The following is a 20,357-nucleotide window of genomic DNA, read 5'->3' as shown; positions in this document are numbered from 1 at the left end:
AACTTTTTAAGTGGCAAATTGCTCCCCTCAAACGAGTACTCAGTAGGTGATCCACTCTACGGTGACCATAACTTGTTCCCCTAACACAAGGCTTTATAAACACACACATGCACATGCACACACGTCTTAGAACAACAATGTAAGTAAAGTCATTAGCTGCCAATCAAACATTTGAAGACAACCATAAAGCTCCTTTGGTTTGCAGTAAAAATCATAAAACACAGGCCGGGCGTTGGTGGCACACGCCTTTAATCCCAGCACTTGGGAGGCAGAGGCAGGCGGATCTCTGTGAGTTCGAGGCCAGCCTGGTCTACAGAGCTAGTTCCAGGACAGTCTCCAAAACAATACAGAGGAAACCCTGTCTTGAAAAAAACAAAAAAAAAACAAAAAAAAAAAAAAAGATAAAACACTATTTCTTGGACTATGACATTTGTGGACAGCAAATCTTGATCCAGTGAAATGTTAGATTCTTTAACCATCCCCCTGCCAATAAAGCATTTACTGATGTGAGCATTTACTTCACGGCATAACCTTCTATGGTTTCTGCTTGAAAAGGTCATGAAAACAGTGGCATCTATTAGATCCCAAGTCACCTGAAGACACTGGAGCATGGCAGACCCAAGACACTGCAGGAAAGTCCCCTGGCTCTGCAGTGCATACAGGTGAGCCTGAAGAGAGGCAGTTACTCAAACACTCAGGTTCTGCCGCACACCAATGCCTCAGATAAGCCTGTGGGTGTGCCCCTGCCTCCCAAAGAGCTGAGGAGCTGTAAATGTACACTGTTGAATCTGTGGCTCCTCAGAAAAGGAGTTGTGGCTGAATCTGTGTAAAAACAGCTGTAAGATTTAAAATGTCCTCATTTAAATTAACTTTATTATGAAACAAAACCCTTGGAATTAAAAAGTATACACACAGGCCGGGCGGTGGTGGCGCACACCTTTAATCCCAGCACTAGGGAGGCAGAGGCAGGCGGATCTCTGTGAGTTCGAGGCCAGGCTGGACCGATAGCCTCCGAAACAATACAGAGAAACCTTGTCTAGTAAAACAAAAAAAAACAAACAAAAAAAAAAAAGTATACACACAGAAACTGACCAGACCCAAAGTCTACATACGTGTCTCAATGAGGGTCTACACAGTGAGCACACACGTGCAGCGGCTGTGGAGCTTCACACTGGATTTTACACTCTCACAAATATGTCTTACACGTTAAACTACCGCCAAAGCTGAAAAAATCATGTCAGAGCTAGAACTAGGAAAATAGCTCTATATCCTCTTCCTAACTTGCGTTCATTGCAGAATCCCCTAATATTTAGCCTTTCTTATTCTCTTTTTATACATGTTATACTGTACCCATGCATGCCTTTTTTAAAATATACATACAAATATATTTATTTAAACCAAGATACACACACACACACATACAATAGGCTAGGTTCTCTATGACGGAAACTGCATTTTTTTCTTTCTGAAATTGTGTGACCTCACTGAATATTATGCATTCTAACTCCATCCATTTTCCTGCAGTTTTGTGAACCCATTTTTCTTTAGTACTGAATAGTATTCCATTTGGTACATATACCAATTTTCATGATCTATTCATTTGTTGTTAGATATCTAGGTTTCTTCCAGTTCTTTGCTACAGTGAAAAAACAAAGAAAAGCAACAATAAATATGGGTTGCAAATATCACTATGGTAGCATGTTCAAAAACCAGGTTAAGGACTAGGCTCTCACTCGGCAGCACATTTCAAAAGGAAGCCTGTGAAATCCCTTTGTGTTCCAGAATCCTGTTCCAGTGGCTTGATGGAAAAATAAGAAGCAAGTCACAAAAATTGAATTTAAAAAAAGGTATTTTGGCTACACCATGGAGACTCTTTTATTTTTGCTATTTACAAGTGAGAACCCTGTTGATTTAAATGGACAACATGAAAATTACTTTTACAAAAGAGATATGGCTTAACTCCTTAACCCTTTCAGAGTTTGCTCATTTTGTCTGTAAGTGCCACTGTACACTCTCAGGACAACACAATTCTATCTCCAAACCTCTTCACCACAAAGTTAACAAGGCCTTTTGTTAAGCCTGTTTGTCACTGGGGACTAATTTTGTTTACTGAGTAGAGGTTAACTTAAAATAAATCCTCTTATGGCTTTCCTAGAGCAAAGACACACTTCTATTTTGTTCTTTAAAAATGATTAATGATATTAACTATATCTCATGGAAAAATGCTTTTATATTTTACAAAAACTATATAAGACTGTCATGACCCAAGGGTAACAGACTCAAGGTGACATCAGATGCTGAGGCTGAGTGGGGAGAAGTCTCCAACCCCCCTGGGTATGAAGGACTTCTTTATGCTGGCCTAAACCTGCATCTTTGTTTAATTTTATCCTGGCCCCTCCTCCTGCCAACTCTTGCAGCGTCTCCCCCCCCCCATTCAAGTCCTCTCTTTTTTTTAATTACTGTTGTTATACACACAGATAAATAATGGCCTGCTAAGTCTCTTTAGTGTCACGTATGTACTTATTGGCTCGAGGCTTACATTTGGTATGTAACCACGCAGGAGCATACCCCTGGGAAGACTGACACCCCCCCTAGCAGTAATCATCTAGAGGTCCTGAGATTTCCCCATCTACTCTGACACGTCAACTCCTGTCAACATTTAGGTCTTGTTGAAGAGGCTACATTGAGATTCCTGGGTGTACCTTCCCCATCATACATAGACACAATCTTGAGACACGTGTCCTGTCCTCTGGGTCGTCCATCTCCGTTTTGATGATGTTCCCTGAACCTTAGGTATAGGGGTTGTGTTGTGGATGGCATCAGCTGGAACTAGGCACCCCAAAGTTAGCAGTTCTGTGCATTTCGACCAACTGTGGTTTTCTGTAAGGTCTGTCTGCTGTAAAAATAAGTTTCTTTGACGAAACTTTAGTGAAACCTACACTCTGAATACAAGATAAGTATTTAGAAAGCAGCTAGAAACTGCACTGATTTGACAAGCTGGCAGCAGCAGGTTCTCCTCTAGCTTCCATGGCCTCAGTAGCCATCAGTAATTGGCTAAGTTTACAGTAAAAGGCAGGAATTCCCTCCTACTCAATGGCCAACTCACAAATCCAATTAGTTGGCTGTTGGTTACTGCCATGATATAAGTGCCACTATTGCACCTTCGGGGATGTTTTCCCATACTGATTATTGTGACTCTCAGGTGTCACAACTGGTTAGGACTACTTACTTCTCTCTCCTTTGGCAGCCTGCATAACACCTCCCAGGATTCTGAGTGCTAGTCTTCAGGGGGGAGGTTTCCCGGTCAGATCCAGCTCAGTTCCTTCAAGACCTACATCCATAGGTACTTACCTTAAAGTTTTGGGAAGCAACAAAGGCAACGGCAGCTGTACTGTTTGGGGAATCTCTTGGACTTCCCGGACCAATCACTCAAAAGGAGGGTTTTCATGGCTGTTAGGATTTTTACTAAATGGTCTATGGGTCTTGGGGGGGGGGGGTGGCATTATCATCCCATGGTGTAATTTCATTTAAGCTACACACACACACACACACACACACACACACACACACACAGTAACTTTAGATAACACAGCTTCTCTGGCTTTTAAAAATATGCTTAGTGGGGCTGGAGAGATGGCTCAGCAGTTAAGAGCACTGGTTACTCTTCCAAAGGACCTGGGTACAATTCCAGCACCCACATGGCAGCTCAGAACTGTCTGTAACTCTAGTTCCAGGGGATTTAAAACCCTCACATAGACATATACGTGGCAGAACCTCAATGTACATTAAGTAAATAAACTTTAAAAATATGCTTAGTGTTATTTATTCTTTTTCCTCTTTCTTCGTATACGTCTGTGTCTTTAAAGGGTGCTGTGCAACAACTCTGGGGAGAATAAGTACAGTGTTCTAATCAGGGAACAGGGGCTGAGAAGACTAAAGGATCTGCGTGTGTAACTCTGAACCTAGTCCCAGGAAACGTGACAAATGCGGCATTAATACCTAGGTAGCCCAGCACTCTTCAAGTGATGTATCTTTTAAAATTTAACTTTCCTCTACTGTGGCATACAGCCATTTTCCTATGCATTAATGCACAATTTTTATGACATACCTAATAAAAGGGGTTCAAAAGTTAAAGAAACAGCATTAATATGAATTTTATTATTGGAACAGTGGGGTATCTTATCAAGCAGGGTATTTGGAGACGGGTCTCAAAAGGGACCTTAACAAGTTATCTACCATAAGCTGGTGCAGTTATCAGGAGACCATCAAGTACTACACACACACACACACACACACACACACACACACACACTCACCCATGTGCATATGCACATACATATGTGCACACATTCACATACACTCACCACATACACACTCACATACACACACATGCACATACACTCACACATGTGCACTCACACACACATACACACTTACACATGCATGCACACATACACTTAAACACATGAATTCAAGGGTGAAAGGCAGTGATGTCTAGGCTCAAGCAGCTCACAGATGGGAAATTACTTGTTAAGGAAGGCCACCTTGTAGAGTCTTAATAAAGAATTAGTTTATTTGAAAAATTCTCAATAGTTTTTTCTGTCCTTGATGAGCGAAGAGGCTTTAAAGTTATCATAAGGAATACTCAGGTTTCAGTAATACAAAAGTAGACTTCTTTTTTAACATTGTATGTAATTTTTAGTTAGCATATATTCTTGACTAATTCGCCAACATTTAAGGTGATTGGTACATTTGAATTTAATGTCTATCCTTCCTCTTAAGCAGCATGACAAAAGCCAGGCAAAGATAAGGAGCAAGAGCAAGGTATTCATTCTTGCCAGTCAGACGCAAACCCTGAACATCATCAGCCTGCACGCAGAAACTCTGCAGACTATGATTCTGTGTTACTGTAAACAAATTAAACACTGAAACTTGTATTTGGAGTAACTTTGATGATTAGGAGTTAAAAATAAAACAAACCACCTCTCAGTATGCCCTTAACCTTCTATTCTGTTATCTAAAACCAGTGTTGTGATTCCAAAACTCCCACTTCTGTCAAGGAGAAGCAGGACATAAGGATGGAGCTCTCTGTATGCCAGGAACCCAAACCCAGGCCAGCCCTTTCCCCGCACTTTCACAACTACTCATAATTCCCTGTAAAGCAGGTATTAGTCTTCCATTTGCAGACATGAGTCCCTTGGAAGGGAAGAACAAGCTTCAAATCAAGACACCCTGCTGTAATTAAAGTGAACCACGTAAGTAACTCAACAATCACTAGTTCCATCTGCTGTCTCCTCTTCATTAGCTAAGCACACATGGTACAGCATTAACCGCCATGGGTTTCACAGCGCCTGATCCAATCTGCCAGACTGAACAGAAAAAACTGCATCTGTACCGAACACTCCACTGGGTCACTCCCCATACAATACACAACAGCAACTGTTTATACAGCATTCATACCGTCTTAGCTCTTATTAGTAACTGGAGACGGTGGGAGGTGCAGACAAATGCGGGGGCCCCCATGAGGACAGGGTGACATTTAGTGGGACAGGCTGGTAGATTTTAGTGTCTGCCCGGAGTCCTGGAATCCATGTCACATGGACATCAAGGAACAAGCAACCATTGCTTCTTTAAACTGCTGTCATCATGGACTGATTCACAGTGAACCAGTGATTAGCACGAACATAACGAACTAAGATGCCTCTACCGCCGTCCCATGCAACTGACGCCTGAACCTATGAATGAAACCCAGAGCTCCAGCAGGTCAGTCCCAACCACCGCGGGATCTGTTATCCACAACTGCAAGGCCAGGGCGGCGGTGACTACAGACAGATGAGGCTGGAGGGATGGCCGAGCAGTACAGAGCACTGGCTTTTTGCCAGAGAGCTCCTAGTTTGACTCCCAGCATCCACAAGGTGGCTCACAAGTGTCCAGAACTCCGGTTCTGGGGCTCCAACATTCTCTGCTGGCCCAGACACACACGTGGGCAAAACACCCATACATCTATATAGCAAATGAAGTTAATACCTAAAATAAACAAGATGGCAAGCCCTGTACTACCCAGGAAGCTGGCAGCTGTCACTGCAGAAGGCTCATCCACAACAGCTCACAGCTTTGGCTCCACCCACCCCGACAGTCACTCAGCAGTCAGCTTGCTTCTGGGAGTAGGACAGAAGGGCGGGACGATGACCTGCTTGAAGTGACCTCCAACTGTCCAGCTCAGTAACCATACGGAAATAGGTGAGTGTCCTAGAAGCCATTTGCTCTACTGTCCTTTATGTGGGTTCCCATGAACTCGCGCCATGGACCTGGACAACCTAATGTCTCTAGTTAACTAAACACACTAACTTAGGTGTTCCTGCCAGAGCGCTTTGCAGATGTGGCTAATTAAAGCACAGGACATTGTTCCTGAAAGTCAAGCAGTTGGACATGAGGCGTCCCCAGAGAAGAGATCCCATCTGGGAACAGCATGGGCCTGGCTGAGCTTCCTGCCAACAGAGCACACTCTTGCTTGTATGTTCCCACCAGCACACAAGCCAACCGCCCGCAGCAGCCCTTTCACCATCGCTCTCTCCCGACCCCATCTCTGCTTCTCCCCTGCACAGACCCACAGAACCAGCCACCTCACAAACACAACACTGCTATCTGCTACTAACGTGGAGCTAGCAACTGTAGCTCAGTGCAGAAACATGTGGATGGAACTTCTTGTCTACAGGAAGTTAAGCAATGAGTGTTTCTTTAATTTGTTAGCTTGTACCCTTTAATAACATAAGCCCACTTAATAATTTAAAGACATGATGACAGTGCAAACAGCTCTCTCTGCAGAAGGAACACTGGAACTGCGATTATTAACAGGCCAGGGGAAGCCCAAAGCCTTTCTATCACCTAGGAAACATGTCTTCATTGGCAAGGACAGAAACAATGTTTCATTTGGGCTCAGTCAATGTTTCATTTGGTCAGATCTACGGTGGGTAGTGGCTTGCTCCTTACAGAGAATGTGAACACCGACCTCGTGGCTGTAGTTGTGAGACTGCAATAGGTGTCTCTGTCTTTTAAAACAAAACCAATAACTTTACTGCACATACACGGCACTGGTATAATAAATTATTGACCATCCTGTTGCATGGCTACGTGTGCTCTGTCTGTGATAGCCAGAATGACAGCATGTGGGCCCAGCAGTTAAGTGATGTAATACCCAATCGAAAGGGACTATCTTTGTATCAGAATGTTGGATACTATGATTTAGAATTGTATTCAGAATTGTCTATTTTGGAATCCCATGTGAAGCATATCTTAAACAGTCACTATTTTACACTAATTTGTTAGGCAGCTGGTAGTCAGTCAGCTTATGTGATAGATTTTCAGGGCTGGGCAAACGTGGTAAATCATGGAGCCAAAAGCATTAAAGCCTGGTCTTAGTACAGCAAAGAGCCATCAGCTCCGCTGGCCTCAGACACAGATTCACCCACCTCTGCCTTCTGGGTAAGGGTTAAAGCCTGTACCATGTGCCTAGTGAGGACCTTCAATTTCTAATAGGCTGGTTCTGTGCTCACTATGGTGGCACATGTGGCTTCAGAAAGCAAAAGCAGGCTGTCACTGTGTACACAGTTCAGGAGGGGCCATCATATGGTTGGTTACCTGTCAATTTGGTAAATATCCATGTTTGTACTAACCACATGCTAAGACAGTTTGTATCCTAACAACTCTAGGGTTATAAACGGCTACAGGCCAATATTCCTGCTTCTACCTACCACACAGGACCTCATCACAAGCAGGTGCAGAAGAAGTGCTTAACCCCAATCTCAGGGACCCCAATCTCAGGGAAAATGCAGATAGCCAGCATTAGCTCACTTGTCTTTATTACATGCAACAGCACAAAAATCTGTATGCTCAGAGACAACGTGGTAGAAAGGAAGACCGCCAGTTGAGGCAGCCAGAAGGTTGACATACCAGCTTTTGAACCTGGTATCCTAGGACAATTATGCAGTTCTTAAATAACTTACCAGTGATACCGTTGGATTCCTGCTGGAGGTCACAGTACCACAGTCGGTTTACCGGATCGCATCCCTCCCAGATGGATAACAAGACATAGCGGCCATCATCAGATAGCTATAAAGAGACAACAGTGTGTAAGGAGTCACGTGGACTTGTTCTCAGCAGCCTGTGGGGTAGTATCATTACTGTTCCCATCACAATGACCAGACAGTGGACAAGAAGCTCCTGGAGGGAAAAAGAACTAATCTAGGTTTATGACAGACAGATGGGAAGCCAGGCTGGGCTACAAACGAAGGCCCAGCCCACAATGACAAACTTCGTCTGGCTAGGACACACCCCGTCAAGGACCTAAAACCTCTCACTCAGTTATTTCAGCAGCTGGGGACCAAATGTTCAAGAGGCTGTGGAGGGCACTTTACATCCAATGATAAAATGCAAAGGAAAAAAGTAAACTTCAAATGCAGTATCGTCACTTCAAACTCAGGATCTGAGAATATAGTTACTTTAAAAAAAGAAAGAACATAGGTATTTAAGTAAAAAGTGCCATTAGGAAAACAGAATGCAATGATTTTTATTTAAATTTCGCTCTATTACCTAAGAACATGTAATTTGATATCTTGAATACTAACACTTTTGACCTCTAGGTCTGCTCACGGGTTACCCATTTTAAGAGTTGAGATTCTAAATGAGTAAGGATGAGCAGAGTGGATGCTCATACGGAGTCCAGGGGCCACATGTGCACATGTCTATTGAGCGGCTCTTCATGTATTTCCTTAGTTAATTTTACCACGAGGTAAAAAGACTTGACTTCTGGAAATTTCAACTATGAAAAAAACATACCCATAAGCCGTGGAAAGAATCATGATAAAAACCTATGATAAAAGCCTAAAAACATAAAACAAGTAATATTGTTTTGAGTTGTCAGGCCTGATGTGAGCAACATCAACCTTTGCATGTTCCTCCATAACTCATTTTTCACACAGTATCTTTTTGACAACTAGCTTGCATTGATCTATATAAATCTGTTTTATACATTTGCTTGTGGGATACTATACATATAATCTAGGGATAACACACAACCAATCCTTCTCCCTACTACTGAATATTTACATTGCTTCTATTTCCTTCATACTATAAACAATTCTGTGACCTAAGGTGCTTCCTGGGTTATAAGCAAAAGTAATCTGTTGCTGGGCGTGTATACAGTCAACTGTATTAGATGCTTGTACTAACTTATGCCATGACCTGGCTGCACTGTGTGTGATCCCAGTACCTCTACAGTCTTATTATGATGGCTAACTTTATGCCACAGTGCCCAGAAAACTGGCTATGCACTGATTAAGATGCTTGAGTGGCAGCAGCTCTTGGATGAAGTTGTGTTTAAAGGAGTAGACATGGAGGAGAGCATACCTTGTTCAACCAGCTGAGGGTCTTACTAGGACAGGAAGCAGACTGCTCAGGGCTCAAGTACCACTCTTTCCTGCTTCCAACCTGTTAGCTCACTTGGCTATTTCAAGAACTGGCAAGCCTCCACAGTAAGGAGGCAATTTCTTAAAATTCTGTCTATAAACACACATGTACATACACACACCGTTGGTTCTTGTTCCCTAGAGAACCGTGTTACCTTTTCTAACTTATTCTTTTACTTGGTCATTCCATAGACACAATCTAAGGATCTATGTATATAAACTCATGGCTAAACTTTGCTCTGTATGTGGAGGATGTATCAGTGAACAACTCAGGGAAAATGTCATAACTAACAAAGAAGACAAACACATAAATACAAAATTATGCCACACACCACTCATGAACAAATGCCATGACTATCAGGAAGGGATCTTAGCAAACAAGGCCGAACGTGTGACAAAGGTTTGTAGATTTAAAAAGAGCACCAGGGTAGGCCCCAAAGGAAGGTGTCTCAACATTGCTCATGGGTAGTCGTCACTGCTGTCATTTCATGTCTCTATATATAAGGTGTGTTTTATTACCCGGAGGCTTTTTTTTTTTTTTTTTTTTGGTTTTTACGAGACAGGGTTTCTCTGTATTGTTTTGGAGGCTATCGGTCCAGCCCAGCCTCGAACTCACAGAGATCCGCCTGCCTCTGCCTCCCGAGTGCTGGGATTAAAGGCGTGCGCCACCACCGCCCGGCCCGGAGGCTTTTAATATTCTCTTGTTACTTCCATTTACTTGCACGTCGAGTCCAACAGTCTTTGCTGTAACAGTTTTGGACTTACTGAGCTTCTTGGATCTGTGGGTTTGTGTATTTTATCAAATGTAACAGTTGTTTGTTTATTTATTTTTTTGCATTTTCACCTCATTTACATTTTAAGAACACTCTTGTCTCTATCCTAAAATTTCAAACAAACATTGTGCTTCATTTGGTCCTCCCTAACATTTTTTCTAAGAGCCTTTTTAAATTATTCCTATAATTGTTTAAAAAAAACTTGGCCATTTCTGAATCTATTCCTATGATTAAGGATGTTGTGACTTCTGAATTGGATTGTGGACATTTGGAACATTGTCTGGATTTTTTTCCCTCTTTCTAACCTGCCTGCAAAATTTTTTGAGTCAATTAATTTTCTGGCAAACCAGCTGGCTCCATCAAGGTTTGCTGTCCAGCCAGTTGGCAAGGATCTGTAGCCCAACTGCACACGTGTGGCTTCTCTGGGGTGCCACCAAACCCCTGGTGCACAGAAGGCTTTGTCACCTGTGTCAGAACATGGTCACCAGCCTTGTCAAGCCTTTAGCAGTTGTCAGTGTACAGCTCCCAGGCGTTGTGCTGAGCTTGAATTAGGGAGCCCCATTCAATCCACACACCTTAACAGACAGCTGAGTCACAAGGGGTCCTAAAGTAAATCCCCATGACTCTTCACTACCTGGTGCCACAAACTTCAGTCCCTTTGTCTTTCGTTCAGTGAGAATGAAGTGCTCAGGTCTTCATCCTTGTGCTGAGGTCCCTAGAACACCTCGAGGCAGAAGGTAACCTACATGCATTATTCCCAATTATCTGCTAGCCAAATTCTGCAAACTGCTATTAAATCTCTCCCATTCCAGGGTGGGAACTGAAGCTACTACCATACACACCACTGTGACCAATGATTTACCTGGTCTGTTCAAAATGAATGAAATGTAACTTTGTTTTCAATATCCAATCTGAGAAACAATTTTTGGGGGGTGGGGCATCAAGACAAGGTTTCTCTGTAGCTTTGAGCCTGTCCTGGAACTCCCTCTGTAGACTAGGCTGGCCTCAAACTCACAGAGATCGGCCTGCCTGTGCATCCTGAGTGCTTAGATTAAAGGTATGCACCACCTTTAATCAGAAGCTTTACAAACTAGAGTTATCAATTCTAACCATCTTGTTTTTTTCCTTCCTTTTCTTTGTTCTTGTTGTAGGAATTGTATCTGGGACTTCGACAGGCTAAGCATGCATGCTACCACTCAGCTACTACCCCAGCTTAGGGAACTTCCTGTTTCCAGGCTCCTTCCCCTTGTCAGGGGTTTTCTCAGTTGTACACTCCCTGCACTTATTAGCACTGCAGTCCCCAGCGAAGGAGAAAAGACTCAGCTTGCTTTGGTTATAGTTACCTGGATATACTACCAACAAAAATGGAGATCTTGGAGTGAGATACCACAGTGAGATTCACAAGCAAAACCTTTTTGATAATATAGTATATTCCTTTGCCCAGAGTGGATGTGGGTAGAAAGGGCTCTGATGTGCCCAACGGAGGCTGTTTTCAGTAGGATCATCCAGGTTATAGCTAGCTTCCTATTTTCTCTTCCAAAGATAAACCACCAAACACAGTCAGCTACTCAGGGGAGCTGGGGCTGAGGAGGTGTCTACTCAACCAGTATTACTGAGGGGCTACTCAGTGGCTGCTACTGAACTCAATTCTAGAACACACATACAACCAGGATAGGGCTTTTGAGTGCATATGTTTGAGACAGACAGGCAGGCAGGCAGGCAGGCAGACAGACAGACAGATCCATACCAGTGAACATGAGTAATCTGAAATATGACAGCCAGAGAAGAGCAATTAATCCAGGAAGCTGTGATAAATGCAGACCCCAGAATGCTTTGGGAAAAGATGTCCCGATTCCTAAGGAGGAGTCAGTTGGTTGAAACTTTCCATCTTTACAACTGTGTATGCTAGTGTAAGCATCAGGGACCATCACCAAAGAGCTGTCAAGCAATGCATTCACCCGTTCGGCGCTGGATGTGGGAGATGGCTCCAGCTGAGAGTATCTCCTGGACTCACCCTCAAGATGAAGAAAGTCAGCCCTACCAAGATCGTGCATTCTCTCAGATTCATCCCCATAGAATACCTGGCTAGTGCAGGTTGTAAAGGTCTTGACACTGACTGTCCTCTTCCCCAGTTAGGGCAAGGCTGAAGGGTTAGCCTGGTGGAAAGCTCTCTGAATGGTTGGTTAAGACTGCCTTAGTACTTCCAAAGCCCACTTTCCCCTGCTGTTACCACTCCCCAGCAAGGCAGGGGTTTACAAAGTGTGCCCATTAAACTTCCAGCACAAAAATTTCTACGTTGGTTTGGTTCTCCATGATCTATTATCTGACAGCATGCCAAACAATACCTTAAAAAATATAATAGTATAACAGGAAAGCCCATGGTCACTGGTTTTCTGCCTGGTACCATGGGCATCCAAATAGTCACGTCTCCCTGGGTTCTGAATCAACTGGAGACAAGAAGAGGCAGCAGGTATAGAACTGAGATGTCAACTCTGTTGCTAATAAAGCACATACTCAAGGTAACTAACGGTTGTGAGTCAACGAGTCACAAGCTCCCAACCTCCCATGTCCAGCCACCAGGATACCACAATCAAATGTTCCTTAGAACACAGCTCAACAGAATGGGAAAAGCTCCCCGCTCCAAGCTTACTGGTTTCCTACCTTGGATACCTTACGCTCACCAGAGAAACCTTCATGCATTTCTCTCATAATTTATTTTGTTAGACTGCCACAAGCTGGTTCAATATACAAACAAAGAAGGCAACATAGCACATACAAAGGTCCCAAAGAACTCCCAAACTGATAATATGCTGATTTAAAAGAGGTCAACATCTTCCAGGGCATCTACTGACAAACAGTTTTACAAATGTTTCCAATTAATGCCTCATGCAGATGAGGAAGGGGATTCAGTCAAACCAAGAGACTCAGTCAAGCTGTTCTTGTTCAGAGAACAGCAGCCCTGCCTTAAGATCATCTGACTGTGAAACAGAGATGACAGACACACCAATCACTACTAACATGCTAGTGATGGCTGTGTGTCTGGGGAATGGGGCATTTGTGTTTTTACAAATAAATCCTACGACTTTGACTATTAGCATCAAGAGAAATCTAAAGCTAATGAATTCAGTATTGCCAGTCTTAACACGATCACGGTCAGGGGAGCTGGTTTCCAAATGACCTAAATGAACAGGTCTTTCCACACACATCTCACAGTAATGGGAGAAATTAACAGAAAAGTGATTATCATTTTAAATGCCTGATCATTTATCTATAAAATATCTACACTATCACCACACAACAGGACAAACACACACTTATGCATATACAACAATGTTAACACTCATCAGTAATCAGAGAAGAACCCAAACTGTTGTGTAGTTCCTGGACTGGAGTCACATAGCCTGTGTTAGCATCCAAACATGGACATAAAATCTCAATTCTATCGACTCAGAAAAGTGAATGAGTAAATTTATTTTTAATTTGAGTCTATGGGTATCTCTTCAAGATAAGGCCTGTCTGTCATAGGAAAACCGTGTGTGTAAAAGGTGCAGGGAAAACACTGACACTTCAACTGCAAGCCAACAGAGGCAGGAAATGGATTTTAACAGCTTTGAGAGTTAATTACGTTCCCCTCAGAGTAGCTCTGCATCTTAACAAAATCACTTTGATATTGTTCCCAGTACTGAATTAAGGAAAACGTGTAAATGCCAAACTACATGTAAATGATGAACTTTCAGACAGGATTCCTGGGTGGTGTAAGAGACAGGGTTAGGCCTGTAAGTAGCCATGCATACAAGTGTGCACAACCAACCTACACATTTCTAACAGGCAGCCATATGTCAGGCTAGCCAGTGTTCCCCAGATAGTACAATGCTACAAAAAACAAAACCTATTCAAAATAATTAAATGCAGCTCTTCACAAAGGATAAACACTAAACCATGTATTCGTTTTTCTTTCCTGGGAGACAAGCTTAGCGATTCAAGAATCTATCATTTGTTTTCCTTCCTCCCTTATTGAGTGATAACATGACCTGGAGAAAAGTAGTCAATCAGCCCTCCAATAGCTATACAGGCTGATCATCTCTAGCTTAAAAATCTAAACCTGGAGCTGGCAACATGGCTCACTAGATAGTAGCTAAGCAGTCTTGACAACCTGCGTTTGGCCCCCAGAACCCATAATGCAGTGCTTCTCAAAATGTGGGTCGTGACTCCTTTGGTGTCACATACCCTGCATATCAGATATTTACATTATGATTCATAACAGTAGCAAAATTGCAGTTATGAAGTAGCAATAAAATAACTGGGTTCCTGCTTGAGTTTCTGCCCTTTTGATAACTGACTATGACCAGGGAGAGGAAATAAATTATTTCCTTCCCCAGGTTTGTCTGGGTCCTGGTGTTTATTATAGAAGCAGAAAGGCAAACTAGGCTGGGTCCCATCATCAAATTGTTTCATTATGTGTACACAAATATTACATCTCAAGGACACTGGTCCCAAGCACTTCAGGAAGGGGACACTTAACCTCCACTCTAGGACCATTTCCACCAGTATCTGATTTGTAAGGAACAGCATGGCCTTCTCGCTTGCCTACACTCACATCTCCAGTTTGGTGTCTGAGTCCTTGTGTCTTCCCAGTCATCCTGCAGAGATTCCCTTTGGAGTTTCAGCATGCTGAATGGGAGGTGCTGTGCAGGCAAAGGGGCCACTGAGTGAAGAAGCCATCAACAGTCTTACCCAGCTACGCACCCTGGGCTGCATTAGCAACCAGTTTGGCAAAATGTGCCCATGGTTGCAATAGTAGCAAGAATGCTGAGGGTAACCTACTGACAGAATTTAAGGTTCACTCCTCAGGAGGGTATGCATGCCTGATACTCTAAAGATTCAATGGTTGGGGAACTCAAAGGTTATCTTGCAAATGGACATGGTCAAACTGCCCTCTGAGTTCCTATCTCTATACCCACAGACTAGCGCAGCTCTCGGACCTCATCTGAGAAGGCTTTTCATTTGTTTTCTGTGCAGTGAGGATGGTTAAGCAAAAAGTCATAACTGATCACAGTCCAGAGCTCAGTTCAGTGAACTGCAGAGACACAAATGGAACATCTATCTCACACACCACTCCCCCGTCCCAGGGCTCAGGGACCATTGCAGAAGAGGGGGTGGGGTCAGGGAGTAGAGGACTGAACCCAAACAGTGTCTTCTGGACACAACAGGATTGACCCACCTGTCAACTCACAGATGCACGGGACCTACACAGAATCAAGCTGCCATCCCTACCAGAGATGCTACTGCCAGCTGGTAGCTTCTGAGGGAGGGAAAGTCACTCTTCTTTCAGGGTGCACTTCCTGGTAGGCTGATCACACTCTGGTGGACAGTGGGTGCCAGGCCCATGAATGTATGCACAGCCCAAATCTAAATCAGTGAGCTATTAAAAACAGCAACAACAAGAGGACATGCAGTTGGGAGGGGGCAGGACAAGTAGGAGGGATGTGGGAGTAAGTAGTGGGTAGATAGGATCGAAACCTATTACGTGCATGTACACAGTTCTCACAATTAGTAAAGATGGATTTTTTTTTTTTTTTTGGTTTTTCAAAACAGGGTTTCTCTGTGGTTTTGGAGGCCGTCCTGGTCCTGGAACTCACTCTGTAGACCAGGCTGGCCTCGAACTCACAGAGATCCATCCACCTGCTTCTGCCTCCCGAGTGCTGGGATTAAAGGCGTGCGTCACCAACGCCCGGCAAGATGGATTATTTTTATTAAAACTTTTTTCATTTAATATACATTGATCAGAATCTTTCCCCTTCCCCACTCCTCCCACATCCTTGCCCCCACCTCCCTATCCACCAACTTCATGTTCTTTATCTCTCTCAGAAAAAGAAAAAGAAAAGGGGCAGAAAGACTGTAAGCCCGAAGTGGTGAATGACACTCCAGTGCTGACGCACATATGAATTCCCACACACGGTGGCAGCACACAAGACCTGCACAGGTTAAACCAGACGCGATCCTAGCACGAGGAAGAGGGAAGGGACACAAATCCCAGCGAGAAGCTGTTTGCAATTGACACCTGCTGGGAAAGGAAGAACCAGCTTTCTCTCCTGGAGCGTCACCGGATGTCTTACCGCTTCTCTATTGCTGTGAAGAGACACCACAGCCAAGGCAATTTGCAAAAGAAAGCTTTTAATTGGGAGTTTGATTAAAGTTTCAGAGGGCGAGTCCACGGCCACCATAGGAGAATGAAGGCAGGCTGTGGAGAAGTAGCTGAGAGCTTACATCAGATCCACAAGTGATGAATAAAAATATAGCCTATGGCTATATGTGATAAATGTTACAATTTAGGATTCAAAAAAAAAAAAAAACCAAGCAAACCTTTCAAGAACAAAGTGTGACAGAATTAGGTCTCAGCTGTCTGCCCCCTTCTCACTTTGTGTGTTTCCGCAATCTCTGCTCTGCAGCACCCCCTGCTGGGGACACGGTCTCAGCACATTTGAGTTCTTGGGGATCTCTGTTTGGGTTTTGGTTGTTGTCTCAACTTGCAATGCTCACAAATAGCCTCACAACAATAACCTAAAGCACATCAATGTCTCTGTCCTCCACTGTGTCCCTTCAAGCGCACTTCATCAAGCACACTAGAGCTCCAGTCAAACGACAGCTGCTTTCTCGTGCTATGCTCCAGAGGCCCAGGAAGGGTCTCCAGGCACTACATTGTGTATGCACAGGAGGGACTGTGAACAGAGGTGGCCTGAGGTCCCTGGAAGGCAGGTGAGGAGGCAGGGGTGATCAGAGCCTGAGGGGCAGGGTGATCCACAGATGATGGCCAGGAGGCACAAGGGAAATTGCTGGTCTCAGTCACCTGTTGAAAATACCCCAGGAAGAAACAGAAGCTTGGTGGGAGGCTGCAATGGTTAGCCAGGGACAACAGCACAGAGGGCTCAGAACCAAGAGCACCTAGCTACAGAAGGGTGCCCCTGGGAAGCCGGCACCTAGACACATGTCACAGCTGAGCAGCCAGGACAAACCAACCCAGCAATGGCTCTGGATAAGCCCCATCTCACCCCTTTCTCTAATTCCTTCCTTTGTGGCCACTGGAGAAGCTAAAAGAAGCATACCTTCCTGACCTTGCCTGACACTCAGGAGCCAGGATAGGAAGACAGCAGAGAAATTTCAGCTTGAACTGCAATGGAGTGACTACACCTGAATGACACAGTCAGACACTCAAGCTGCTCCTTTCCTGGAGCCCATTAATTCTTTCTACTCAAGGTGAAAAAGACTTGCACAGATAGGCTGAAGCAGAACCAGTGCAGGAAGGAGGGGTCGAACCTGGAATATAAAGTGAAGTTCGGTTAAGTCCCAGGTGAGAATGACCTGTCCAAGCAGAAAGGTCAGAGGCCTCAGCACAGGAACACAGGATATAGACAGACAGACAGACACACACACACACACACACACACACACACACACACACACACACACACACGCACGCACGCACACACACACACAAGAAAGGCAGGAGCAGCTGTCAGGTGGTGGAAGACAGATGAGGGAAGAAGTAATTTTCATGGGCAGTGAGTTTCAAATTTTCAGGATGAAAAGTTCCCAAGATGGATGGAGGTGACGGTTGCAAACGGATGTAAATGTTCTTGATGCCACTGACCTTAAAATGGCAAATTTCATTATTTTCTATACTTTTTAAAAGTTAAAATAAGCCAGTAAAAATCCAGTTGCTTCTATCAGATCAGGTAGAGATTTGGGCCAACAGCTATGTGTTAAGCTCTTTTCTTCCCTTAGACATGGATTAAGGGTACTGGTGCTCAATTTCAACATTGCTGCAATCATATCACCCAAATAAGCTTGATTAAGTAGGCTTTCTGGGAGCTGGACTGTAGCTCAGTGGGTAGAGTGCTTGCCCAGCATGCACGAAGCCCTGGGTTTGATCCCCAGGACCACACAAGTCTGGAATGGAGGCATATATCTATCCACCAAGCACTCTGGAGTAACAGGCAGCAAACTCGTAAAGTCAAGTTCATCCTTACCTACAATGAGTTCAAGGCTAGCCTGGGCTACACAAGACTGTCTCAAGCAAAACAAAAACAATGAAATTGTTCCAACATTTTCGAGTTCTCTAGGGGATCGAATTTTCTATTTTATGAAAAAGCCAGAGGGAATAAAATTTGAATATTAAATACACTATTTGAAGTTTCCTTCATTAATACTCCTGTCCAAAAAGGTAAAGAGAAAGACACAAGACTTAGCATTTTAACTTTTTGGTAACATAATCACCGAATTTTTCTTACTAAGATAAAGGTGCAAATGTGTACTATTTGTATAAATAAGCACCCAGGGAAGCCACACAACAGGAAGCTAACAAAGAAACAATCTACTGAGATGGGAGATACGAGCAAACATGTAAAAAAAAAAATGAACATAGTAACCACACAGGAAAAGCCAGTGTGGTGAGGAGTTATCAAGTAAAAACGCATTTTAAAACAGATCCCTGTAAATTCACTTTGCGCATATTCCTTTAAAATCTGGAGAATGTTCCTGAGAATGGCCAGGCAAGGAATATCTTCAGAGTTGGCCATGGGACTCGTGTGACCACCAGCTAACACTGGTGAGCGTGACTGGACTCCTGGAAAGTGTCTTCCACAAAAGCAGGCTGTATGTGGCCCCAGGGCAGGGAGGTGCTGACTCCTGCTCCAGATAAAGCACAACTGAAAAGGATACACATGAAGACACTTGGTTTTAAATTTAAAGTGCCCCTTTCCAGTTGAAGTCCTACTTGCCTTCAGGAAAAAGGCATTCCTAGGTGTGCTAGCACATCTCTGGTGGGTAGGGATCCCACTCTCATTTAGACACCCAGAGCTCCTTTCCCTTTAGCAACAAACCTCCCTTAGTTCACAGACAGAAACTCTCCATCTTATTGGGAGAACGCCTAAGTTTCTTCACAGCTGACTCCCAAGACATAGATTATAACATGGCCACCTACTTCAAGAGCACAGCCCTTCAGTAGTTATTGCTAAGACCCTCAAGAAACATGTGAGCCTTTATAAAACAGGAAAATGACTAAAAGATACCCCCAAGGAAAGTACAAACATTTATAAAATGGGAAAATGACGAAAAGATGCCTAGTAAAGAAGCATGGATGAAGAAAGCACACAGAAGGGACTCACAGACGATCTACAAGACTATGGTGCTGATCTAAGAATATCCATGCTTTTCTTTACATCATCATCTACTTTCATACATATAAGCACAAGCATTGTTTGCTCTGATTAAGTTTTAATGTTGATCCTTAGTCATCAGGGAAATGCAAATAAAAATGAGTCAATCTTACTCCTCTCAGAATGGTAAAGATCAAAAACACAGTGACGGCTCATGCTGGAGAGGATGTGGAACAAGGGGAACACTCCTCCAATGGTGGTGGGAGCAAGGTGAACACTCCTCCAATGCTGGTAGGAATCAAAGTGATAGTTTCTCAAAAAATTGGGAATCGACCTACCTCAAGACCAGTAATACCAAACCTGGGCATATACCTAAAGGACTCTCTACCATACCACAAGGACACCTGCTCAACTATGCTCACAGAGTTTCATTTGTAATAGTCAGAAACCAGAAACAACCTAGCTGTCCATCAACTGAAGAATAGATAAAGAAAATGTGGTGCATTTACACAATGGACTCAGCAGTTAAACTCAATGGCATCATCAAATTTGCTGGCAAATGGACGGAACTAGAGAAAAATCATCCTGAGTGAGGTAACCCAGACCCAGAAAGAGTAACATGGTATGTATTCACTTACAGGTGGACATTAGCTGTAAAGGATAACCATGCTACAATCCATAGATCCAAGCAGCTAAGTAACAAGGAGGGCTCATGGAGGAACACAAAGATGTCCCAGGGAAGGAGAAATAGATTTCCAGGGTGGACTGGGGGCAGATGGGGTTGGGAACAGGAGGGATATCAAGTGGGTGGACAGAAAATACTGAAGGAAATAGCTAGAACTGGGGAGCACTTGGGGGAGGGGTGGAAACCTGGTGCAATGGGAACTCCATAGAATCTACAAGAGTGACCTTAGCAAAGTCTCCCACTAATGGAGGACAGAGAGCCTGAACCAGCCATCTTCTGT

General features: G+C 43.7%; 1 protein-coding gene across 1 annotated transcript in view; it reads right to left on the bottom strand.

Annotated features, from left to right (window-relative positions):
- Nucleotides 1-20,357, bottom strand: part of LOC101830423 (prolyl endopeptidase) — a 100,681-nt gene that overhangs the window by 49,052 nt on the left and 31,272 nt on the right. The window contains exon 7 of the mRNA XM_040733175.1: nucleotides 8,004-8,109. Coding sequence (XP_040589109.1) covers nucleotides 8,004-8,109 — 106 coding nt within the window. The remainder of the gene's footprint in view (nucleotides 1-8,003; nucleotides 8,110-20,357) is intronic.

Source organism: Mesocricetus auratus, unplaced genomic scaffold (assembly GCF_017639785.1).
Source record: "Mesocricetus auratus isolate SY011 unplaced genomic scaffold, BCM_Maur_2.0 Super-Scaffold_100029, whole genome shotgun sequence".
Taxonomy (NCBI): Eukaryota; Metazoa; Chordata; class Mammalia; order Rodentia; family Cricetidae; genus Mesocricetus; species Mesocricetus auratus.
Note: the sequence above shows the minus strand (reverse complement) of the source record. Positions and strands in the feature narration are given on the sequence as shown.